At 50.4% G+C, this 11,214-nt stretch overlaps 1 protein-coding gene across 1 annotated transcript; it reads left to right on the top strand.

Annotated features, from left to right (window-relative positions):
• Nucleotides 1–1,459: 1,459 nt before the first annotated feature.
• On the top strand, nt 1,460–2,182 carry SOX14 (SRY-box transcription factor 14; the record flags this gene model as incomplete). Its single annotated transcript, XM_083364302.1, has 1 exon — nt 1,460–2,182. The coding sequence occupies one exon, from the start codon at nt 1,460–1,462 to the stop codon at nt 2,180–2,182; it is 723 nt and encodes a 240-aa protein (XP_083220428.1).
• Between the last annotated feature and the right edge of the window lie 9,032 nt (nt 2,183–11,214).

The raw sequence follows: 11,214 nt of genomic DNA, 5'->3' as shown, positions 1-11,214 counted from the left end.
ATGGTTTCCATTTAATAAGTATTTTCCCCAAGCCCAAGGGCATTTTGCGTTAGGCAGCAATTATTCAAAGCAAACAGGCGTGAAAGGGAGAAAGGGCTCCTATGGGTATTTCGTTTTCTTAGAAGCCGATCTTTAATAGCTTGAAAATAACAATAAAAAACTCCAGGACGGAAAAAGGTGAGCTCTGAAAACGGGGGACGGGGGGGGGGCAACTTAAGAGAAACCCGCCACAAAAGCATCTTCGCCGTTTTCGCAGCGTTCATCTGAGCGGGGACTGGATGTCTTGTGGGTTCCCTTCTTTGGCCCTCCGTTGTAATAAATTCTTCGGAAAAAGCGGGAAAGGGTGGGGGGGGAAAAGGGAATATAGCCCCGATTCCCTCTCTTCTTGCCGGTTGTCAAAGCTTTTCCGAAGCGAGAGTTACCGCGTTTGCTTCCCACCCAGCCCAACCCGGTCTATAACGGGCCCAGGTTCTGTCCGCCCTCGGAACTCCGGGGGGCTCCGGGAGAGGGAGGGAGAACGAGGGACGCTGCTGGTTCGCTCTGACTTTGACGCCCCGCGTGCTTCCTGTTGTTGGCAAGTTGACAGGCACTCAGCCTCCTCCCCCCCCCCATCCGGGAAGGAAGAAGACGAAGGAAAAGGAAAAGCCTTTGCCCTTGACTCGTGTGCTGCCCCCATTGATAAAGTGACTCGTTTGCTCTCCCTCCCTCCCCCCCAGCAAAAAAAGGAGAGGATTAGAATCCAGCCCTGTCCGTTTCCCACCGCCCCCACTCGCAGCACCGGCGTTTTTTCCCCTCCTACTCCGCCCCCAAACGAGGGGGCGTGAGGCGTTTTATTGGCTGCCGCTATTAGTGCGCCGTCGAACAAAAGCGGCTCCTTTAATCCCGAGTCTTTAGTGATTTCTTCTCCGTTCGCCCCCCGATTCCCTCCCTCCCCCGCCTCTTTTTCGCTCCTCGCCTTTCCGAAGGTGTCCTTTCCCTCGAACTCCCGCTTTGCCGGCCGCTGATTGGGCCGCCGGGTGGGAAGAGTGAACGCCCCGCTGCAGCTCGGTCGGCTTGCGCGCCGTCCGAAGCAGGCTGGCCTTCGGGAGCGTCGCCTTGCGGCTGCCACTTTGCGCCCTCCGCTCGCCTTCTCGCCGCCGCCTCTCGCGCCCCGCCGTCGCGGCAAACTGAGATCCTGCGACTTCGAGGGGGTTCCCCAGCGAGCCTCGAGTGAGCACGCCGCTCCGGGCGAGGCCTGGCGATTCCGTCGCTGCCCGCCTCCGTCTTGGGCTCGCCGTCCCTCGGGCCAGCTCGGGGAGACTGGATTGCTGAGAGAACTGGTATGATCAGCTGAGAGGGGGGGAGGCGGCGGCGGCGGCCTTGGCTGGAAGACAGGCGGGGAAGAGGAGCCGGCGAGCGTACGGCTTTACCGGCGGGCGGCTGCTGCTCCTGGAGGCGCCAGACGGTCCCGCGCAGCACCATGTCCAAGCCTTCGGATCACATCAAGCGCCCCATGAACGCCTTCATGGTTTGGTCGCGGGGACAGCGTCGGAAGATGGCCCAGGAGAACCCTAAAATGCACAATTCGGAGATTAGTAAGCGCCTCGGGGCCGAGTGGAAGCTGTTGTCCGAGGCCGAGAAACGCCCTTACATAGACGAAGCCAAGAGGCTGCGCGCCCAGCACATGAAGGAGCATCCCGACTACAAGTACCGGCCCCGCCGCAAGCCTAAGAACTTGCTCAAGAAGGACAGGTATGTCTTCCCTTTGCCTTACCTCGGGGATACCGACCCCCTCAAGGCGGCAGGGCTCCCCGTGGCAGCCACAGACTCTCTGCTCAGCTCCCCGGAGAAGGCGAGGGCCTTCCTGCCCCCCACCTCCGCACCCTATTCTTTACTTGACCCCAGCCAGTTCAGCTCCAGCGCCATCCAGAAGATGACCGAGGTGCCCCACACCTTAGCTACCAGCACTCTGCCCTACGCCTCAACCTTGGGATACCAGAATGGGGCTTTTGGCACCTTGAGTTGCCCGAGCCAGCACACCCACACTCACCCGTCGCCAACCAACCCAGGCTACGTGGTGCCTTGTAACTGTACGGCTTGGTCTACGTCCAGTTTGCAGCCTCCTGTTGCCTACATATTATTCCCGGGCATGACCAAGACTGGAATAGACCCCTATTCTTCAGCGCATGCTACAGCCATGTAACACACAAGCCAAACTCCCACTGGCAGTCCCACACATTGCAGGCGACTGGAATCTGTATGGGGCCAGCAAGACTGGCCAAAGGAAGAAATCGGAAGCTGATCCGTTGTGCATGTAGCATACCGTACTCCAGAAACAAACAATCCGCCTAATTGGAAGCCACTTGAGCGTGGAAAGATGCCCTGAGGAAATCTCTTCCACCTGGGCAAAGACTCTGAGACTCTTGGAGTGGGGTGGTGTGGGACACGAAAACCTTAGAATCCAAAAAACAAACAAACAAAACTCACAGTCTTACAGAAGACTTTCTTTCCTTGGCTTTCTGCACTTGGGGCTCAGATTTGCCCAAAACTTGTACAATTGTAAATGTGTCAAACTTTTAACTGCCCTTTTGGCTAAAGGTGAACAACGATCCTTTTGATTTTTTTTTAATTTATTAATTCATGTTAATAAGTTTGTATGACTGAATGTTATTTGGACTTTAATTCTTTGAACCCCAGAAATACTCTAGCCTAATGATACCCTACCTTTTTTTTTCCTTTGCACATTAAAATCAAGACTTAGCTGTGTTATATATATATTCTATATATCTATATTTTATCATCCAGCACTAATAGATAACATTGCTTTTCATGTCAGGAAGATTAAAATAACACAACAGCTCTTTAGAGTTGTTAAAGGGGGGTGGGTGTTAAAAGTTTTATATTTCAAACATGATATGATAGTATTTGTTTAATTTTAAACAGATAGTCCTTCAATTTGTGTGAACAAGTGCAAGTAGGCCTAAGTTTACTTTAGACAGAATGTCAGCTATGGCATCAGACTGTAGGTTTTTTTTTTACTAAAAGGAGAATAAAAGTAATTTTAAAAAGAATAACATGGTGATAAACTAAATATGGTTTAAAGTGTATTGGGGAGATAATGTATCCAAAAGGATTTTACCTCGTCAGTTCTGTTCATTTGTTGAACACAAAGGCATTTTGAATAAAGACAATCTGTCGTGCAACTGGTCAACTATGTTGTGTGAATCCCATTCCAGTTCCTATGAACTTTCATATAAGTTTAATGGACTGCAAGGAAGTTGAAAACTTAAGTTTCCTTTGGCTTGCCAAGGTCTTGGACTTTAGGTCCTGCATAACAGTAGCTCTCCATGAAAGTAAGGAACCACCTAAAGCAGGTTTGGAGTGTTTTGAAATCTGGGCATAATCCACTGAAAAGTTCTCCTGCACAGTTATACTGAATTGAGCCAACTGGTGCCTGAATCAATGTTAGTGATAGAGAATTTTTGGGTGAATTTTGCTCACCTTGTTAAACTCTGTTTCCTGTGGCACATGTGCTGTGCAAGCATGCACATATGTTTGTATGAATGCATACACACACATTTGTGGCCAATTATTTCTAAGGGTCAACTTCATTCTTCTTAACCATCTTTTCCTGTATTACAGAAGGGGGCATAGAGGATGAGCCAGAAGGTGTGACTAGCTAAAGTGCAATTCTATATTTCATTCCTTAGTATAAGCCTTTTGAGTATATTGCATGATCCAGGAAATGTAAGATGAGTTCTGCATCTCCACATTTTGGGATCTGTCATACAGGAATTACACTAAAACACATTCCCTAAGAAAAAGTGGGACTTATTTCTGAGTCAATGTGCATAGAGTTGTCCCCCTGGGAACCCCAAATGTCTTAAGTATATGCACATTCCCCCCCCCCCAACTCTATCCTATTATGTGCAGCACATTCTAAAGTAAGTATGCCCCAAACTACAGCACTTTTTTGTGCCAAAGGGGTGTTAGTCCCAGTGAAGCCGATTTACAAGAGGCTGAACCTGCTTTAAAAGCCTGAGTTATCTCTAATCAGAGCTAAGTCCCATTAAGTTCAGTGAGACTTACCCTTAGGTATCTGTGTACAAAACTGATGACTTAGCAGAAGTGAGGAAGAGGAGTAGAAAAGCACTTGGACTATGGTCCAAGAATCATTCCTATATCCTCTCTCTCTCTCCCTCCCCCTCTCCCTCCCCCCCATGGAAAGATTATGTTTTTGAAATGTTTCCAGGACATCAGAAAGTAAAATAATGCATATTTTTAAAAATAAAGGATACAATATTTCTGAGTCAAATTTGATTCCTGCTGACTTCATGAATCCATCCATGTACAATAGTTTTTCGTGGTAACTTATGGCCAACATTATACCAAAAACTGGTTTTTTGTGGAGATAATTTTCTAACTTCCCTCTCTGGCCTGGAGCCCTAAAATTCCTTGTGGTCCCCTTTCAAAGAACTAGTGCAATTGTTTCTGCTTAGTTTTCTAGTCCTTACCTGCCAGCCAGGTGCTGCTACCAGCGTATTTGTATTTGTTCACAAACTGAAACAGCTGCCAATGTGGGAAACGTTAAAGGTTTCTTGGAAGGTAGAGTTCGCTGCAAAGAACGTGAAGTTAGAGGTGAATTTGGTGGCAGGGTAAGTGTCATCTTAGCTGCAGCTCTGCTGGATGGGAACACTTCTGCCAATGTGCAAAATACCTTTTTGATGTTGCATCTTTCAGGATTAGATGCATGCTTAAAAGCTTCTAAGGAAACCATAGGTAATTTTGTTTAATTGGAAGTATCTATCAGAGAAGCAGCAGGATTTTTTGTACTTTAGTTATTTTGATTGGGTCTGTGGCCTAAATTTCCTTCAGTCACAGTTTCTACTCAATGTGGACTAACTTTCCCTAATCCAATATATGCCGGTTGGAACTTGGTTGGCTGACAGCCATTGCAACCACGGGTGCTGGGAAACTGCCCAACTCATTCGGAAACTCCCAAAGCTGGTGGAGACCTTGGGGAACCTTAGCTTAGTGACTTTCCTTGCCCTTTTGCACAGTGTTCTTTTCCTCGTTTCCAACATTAAGTCAGAATCCCGCTTTACAAAAGCCTTCCGCTTGCCGCCCCCCCATCCTCTCCCTGTTTCAGCTGAGGGTTCCCCAAAATCCCAAATAGGAGGGCGGGAGGGAGAATCTCTGACAGACTCAAGGAGGGAAGCTGGAGCTGGACAGATTAGCATCTTGTCCCAAACAATTAGCGGTGTTTGGCGCTTCTATTCATCAGGTCTCTCTCCTTTATATTACCGAAAGGGTTTTCATTAAAAGGGGGAGGACGAGTGAAGGGAGAGGGCCGCGGTTGTCCATCTGGCTGAGCTGAATAGCGAGGGTGATCCGTGTTGTAGATGTTTTTCTCATTAAGTGCTCTTTTGAGACCGCTGTTCGAATTAAATGGCACAACACAATTAACATACACGGAACCTGAATGGCAGGGTAAGCAGTATAAAGAATAGGCAGATAAATAACGGAGCGATCGGGCGAAGGTAAACAAAAGAACCGAAGAGGGAGGCTTTGAAAAGCGAGGTTAGGATGGCTGGACCACGCTTGTTTAGCATGACAAAAAGAAAAAAAAAGAAAAAAGAAAAAAGAAAAGATGCAGAAGCAGAAGAAGCCCGCTTACAAATGGGCGCAATGAAGATCTGGCGCGACCTCTGCGGAGGAAGGGTCGAGGTCAGAGGAAGTGCCGAACCAGGATGGTGGGACCCTCGGAGGTTGGTTGACGCGCGGCCAGGGAGGCCAAGGGAGCTGCCGGCGAGCCGGTTGGGCGGGCGGGCTGCCTGATTTAACCCCAGTTGACAGTAGCTGTCAGGACCTGCGATAACGTTCATAGCTCAGTGTCCTTTAGCATCTCCCGAGATTAGGTTTAAGGCGAGCCCCGAGTGAGGCGGCTGACAGTCTTTTCCACGCCGGAGATCGGGGGATGGAGAGTCCGAAGGGCGGGGCAGTGCAGGGGGCGCTTCGCAAAGCCCCCCAGGGAGACTCCCCCACCTGCCCGCCCCTCCTTCTCTTTCTCCTCCTCCTCCTCCTCCTCCTCCCCCCACCCAGGGGCCGCCCGGTCTTCGCTTCTCTCTGCCTCGGTTTTGGCCGCGCCTCTGCGTTTCTCCCGGCCCGTTCGACGGGCAGCCCGATTCTTCTTGGGCCAACCGGGGGTGGTTTCCCCTTCCTTGCGGACAATTCCTTTAAACGCGTTTGGCCACCGCTGCTACGGCGGTACCAAACGGCAGCTTTTTCTTCAATCCTGTCCGTCAGTTCTGTGTTCATCTAACGATCCACGAGGCAGTCCTCCTTTTGCCTTAGCCGTTGCTGTAATTTGCGGGAGGTAATGTCCCCGCCAGAGAGGTAGGCGAAAGGGAGCTGCTTCTTTACGGAGCCAACTCTGTTGGAGGAAAAGCAGGCAGGTTTGTAAAGCTACACAGCATTCTTCGCCAGGAATTATGAAAATGCAACCGATTCTCAACGCTCTTCTGAGTAATGCTATCTTCACCCATAACTCGAGATGCCAGGTCAAAGCCGTTTTGTCAGGAAGTGTTATTTGTGAGATAAGCTTCATTTCACTAAAGTACTAACAATGTTTGTGCAACGGAGTTTATTTGCTTATTTAATGCCAAAAGATAGACGGTGCGGTCGATTTTGTTGAATTGATGAAGACTGTCACCAAAAATCCTCTATGCTTCGGAAGCCAGCACTTTTAAAGTGTTATAAATGTGCAGAGGAATTACTTTCTGTAGAGTGGATTTAAAAAAATAAAATAAAAGATTGGTATTAAACATGCAAGAAGCTTCAATATTTTTACTGTCCACCCCTTCACCTCCATTCTGCCCCCATCATTTTTTTCATTCCTTCCCAAGTTCCATCTTCCAATAGGATTCTTCGTTTGCAGGTGTACAGCTATTTTTATGCATGCAGACGTCTCTCTGTGTGTACACAGAGACATGTGCTTTGACACTGAAATGAACAGATTACTGACTTTGATGTCAAAAGATCAGGGGGGGGAGGTGAGAGAGTGAAAGAAGATATTAACTAAATGGGCAGGAAGGAGAAAGAGTGAACGCAAGAGGGTCCCTGTCAAACCTGTTTAGCCACAACTGTCTCCTTTTTCCATAAAATCATTAAACAAAAGGCAGCAGTTAGGAGGAATACCACACCTGCCAGAGAAGGGGCGGATGAGAAGGGGCGTCCTAAAGAACCAGCCCTTGCTTGCTCTCTTTTTCTCCCTCCCTTGCTTATTGTTAGCTGGGATTTGGGCTATCTGGGGGGTGGGTGGCGGGGGGGGGGGTGGTGGTGGTGGCGGGGGCAGCTTCCCTGACCTCACCTGGCAGGAGGATATCTGGGGAAGCTGGAGGTGGCACTGCAGAGTTGATAGAATTTCGCGAGAGGAGGTTTGGAGATTAGGCGGGGGGGGGGAGCTTTCTTTGAAGTGGAGAAAAGGACTCGAGGGTGGTGGGAGCTGGAATGGATTAGGAGAGGGTGGAGGTACTTGTCTTCGGATGCAGCTTTGGTTTGGAAGGCTCCGGTCCCTGCGAAGAAGAGTCCCCTCAAATCTGTTGGGTTCCACCTGCAGCCACCCTGTTCCAAGTCCCAGTAAATTGAAGATCCCTTTCATTTCTGGAAGGGATTTCACTGAAATCCCAGTGGCCAGTGGGAAGTGGGAAGGCTGAGCATTTTGGATGCCAATGGCCCTCAAGTCTGAATTTCGTTGCCTTGTAGAGACAATTTGCAAACTGGTTGTAAATCTTACCCACAAATAAATCCATTCAATGCAGATAGATTTACTTCTGAGGAAAGCAGAATGCTGGAGATTACATCCTCGGATTAGAGCCGATGATTCATTGCAATCAGGGACAAAATAATTACATATTTGCCAGTGACAAATAGCATCATGCATCAGTTGAAGCGCAAATGTACTGCAGCAGGTGTCCTTGTCCACACGCAATTGATTTCAAATAATTCTTTCAATGGAGCAGGGGGAAACCTGGAGAACAAGGGAGAAAAAGAGCAGAGAAGAGTAGAAAAGAAAAGACAGAAAACAACAAGAAAGACAGAGGCTCCCTCTCCTCCTCTTCCACTCTTCCCTCCCCCCCCACCTTTCACTGAGAAGAAAGGGATTCTTAGAAAGGCGTAATCAGGTGTGAACCTCACTGGCGCTTTCTCATCTTTTCTAGAAGTTTAGCCGGGGACACTTTCCCCCTCGCCTAGTCCCAGGTGAAAATGCGCCGTTCTTGGCTAACCTTTGCTGCCTCTGAGCAGATGACAGCAGCAGAGCTCTTAGCAAGAAACTTTTAAGGCCAGGTGAAGAAGTCTTAGTAATTTTTATTTCGGCTTATCATTGGTACAGAAGGGGGTAAATTGGTCGCTATCGAAACTATTGCGACACTTAGCTGGAAATTACAAGGATTCGCGGGTTGCGCTTTTGTTTGTCTTGCTTTTTCTTGATTGCACAGTTTGACAACTCTGAGTGAAAAGGAACCGGGGATCAATAATAGCATCTTGATTCTCTACCCTACTAGGCTAAATACGTCGTGCATAAAAGACATTTGACAATAAGACCAGTAACAAAAATAACAAAAGCGGCGCGCGGGGAGGGGGGGGGGCTTGTCTTCCTGTAAAAAAAAAAAACCCGAAACCAAGAGCGAGCCAGGCAGCCACATTCGAGAGGGAGAGGAAGATTGAAGGCAATTTGAGCCACTCCTTGAACTGGGGGGGGGGGAGGAAAGGGCGTCTGGAGCTGTCAGCTCGGGAGGCGCAGCGAGAAACGTTGCTTTAGTTGCATCTTGTATTAGACATCTGGAGACGCATCTTCAAAGGGGTGGGGGAAAGGTGCACAGGTTGAAAACACGTCCCCAGAGGCGGAACTGTCCGGGGATCGACACCGATCCGCTTCGTGAGCTTCTGCCTCCAAGCGATCTGTGAAATGCAAACCACCTCTCTTCCAGGCGGGGGTCGCGCGGGAAACGAGTTTTTGCGAGCGGCTCCTCACCTGTTTCGAGCGCTCCGAATTCTACGGCGAAGGTTGGGATCGGACGGGCACGTCCCCGCCTGCGCCACCTGGAGCTGAAATCGTCTAGCACCTGAGCAGGGGCGTTTCAGTTCACTCAAAGGACGTTCCCAGCCGTCGACTCTAGGGAAGCCCTCTCCTCTTGGCCCTCCCATGTTCCGAGAGCAGGTCCGGAGGCGAAGGGAGGGGAGGGGAGGGGAGGGGTGGGGTGGGCAGAGAAGACAGGGGAAATAAGAGGGAGGGTTGAAGAAGAATCGGAATTCAGCAAGTGCAAAAGTCACCCAGTGGGGCAGAGGTGTCATATCTGGAGGCAGCTGTTACGAAGGAGAACCATCCTGGAGAAACAGGGACCCCCAGAAAAAGTGGCAAGGGAGGCAGGTGTGAGCATTTCCCCCAGTCTCTTTTCAAGTAGTATTTGGAAGCGAAATCCCGGCCACGCCAGTTACGGAGGGCCTTTTGATGTCCCCCGGTTGATTTCGGCTTTCCTCGTTTCTGGTCGCATAACTTTCCTAGCCTTTTCCCGCACTCCTACCCTCCAATTAAAACTCTTTCGTCCCCTTTCGCACCCCTTGCTGTAGTTTGAATGTTTTATAAATACATCAAAGGCGGGACAGAATTTTGCTTTATGTTTGGCGACTGGTGTATGTGTGTGTGTGTGTGTGCGCTTCTGCTCGTGAGCATGTTTTATTAGGACAAAACGCCTTATATTTCAATAGAGCCCAACACGCTTTCACCGAACCTACTGAACAAGAAATGTTCAGATCCGTGGAGAGTCTGCTGAAGAGAGACCAAAAGCCTCGCCTGGGAATCGAAGAGGTAACCCAAGAGAAACCCGCTTCCGAAGGGGGACTTCGGCGGACTGGGAGAGGGCAAGACCCGAGAAGGAGCTCTCCGAAGTGGAAAGGCTGAGTAGGGCTGGGGCTGCGACCAGCTGGTGCCGCCGACCGCCCGGCTTGGCTGCGGTTCCCTCGCCGGGGCTTTGTGGTCCCAGGGCCCACCCTCCCCCCGCCGCCGCCGCCCGCTTTCCACCACCCATTGTCACACTGCGATGCAATGGGATTTGCACACTTGAGGTGTAATAGCATTACTGCCTTAATTAAAATTTTCATTTCACGTCCAGATTGTTTACTTATCTACTGGAAACATATGTCGGGCGAAGTTAAGATTCTGGACTCTGCACTGTTGCCCAAGGTGCAATTCAATACTGGGGGAGGGGGCGAAGGAGTGGAGGGAGAACGAGGGGGGGGGGGGAAGACGAGCGCTCACACATACATATTAGTATTATCCGGATATTCCCGAGCCTTATCTCGGCGACTAGAAATTATGAGGCTCCTCTGCTGAGCTGCATAGGAAAGGGTGATTTTGACTCCCGCCCCTTCGCCGGGACACCCGCTAAGCAGCGTCCGCGGCGTCTCTTTGGGGAGCTGGCAGAAGGACCTGGGTGCCTGCTTCGCTTGCCCGTCGAGAACCGGGCTTGGGGCTCTTCCTAAAGGAAAGGGCCTCTACCCCTCCCTCTCACCCCTCGAGCCTTCGACGAGCCGCACACTTCACTGGAGGGAAGCTGCAGGGCGGCCCGGGCTAAGCAGCGGACGAACCGTCCAGGGAAGTTCCCCGTGGCTTCGGCGGCCAGCCCAGGAACCGGGAGCCGTCTGAGCGCGGGAGGCAGAGCTGTCGGCTGGTTTTTCCCCCTAGAAGCAGCCCGGTCGCTCTGCGCGAGGAATCCAATCTCTCCTTATCTCGCAAAGGCTCCTTTCAGGCTGAGATCAGAGCGGGGAGGGCTGCGGGGGACGGGGGGGGGTTTCAGGGAAAAGGGAAGAAGCAGCGCGCGGGGCAGGTCATTTATATGCTTAATTTAGTGATAAAAGTGACTAAGCGGAGGATCACAGCGTCGTCTCCTCCTTGTAAATATTGCAGCGAAAGGGAAACCTCGGAGGAGGGCCGGGGAGGGGAAAGGGGGCGGAGGGGGGGGGGGCGGCGGCAAGGAAAAGCAGAATTTGCAAAATCCCCGGCCGCATCTTCTTCAAAGCGACCTTCTGCTGGATCAAAACCAAGCCAAACCATCCCTTTAAAAAACGAGTAAGGGAGGCGGGCGTTTTGCGTGGGCCAAATCTGGGAGGTATTTTATTCCTCCCCGCAGGCTAAATTTGGGGTGGGGTGGGGTGTTTGTTTTGCTTTGGATGGCA

This window comes from Vipera ursinii, assembly GCF_947247035.1.
Source record: "Vipera ursinii genome assembly, chromosome: 5".
NCBI lineage: Eukaryota > Metazoa > Chordata > Lepidosauria > Squamata > Viperidae > Vipera > Vipera ursinii.
This window is presented reverse-complemented; position numbering and strand designations above follow the sequence as displayed.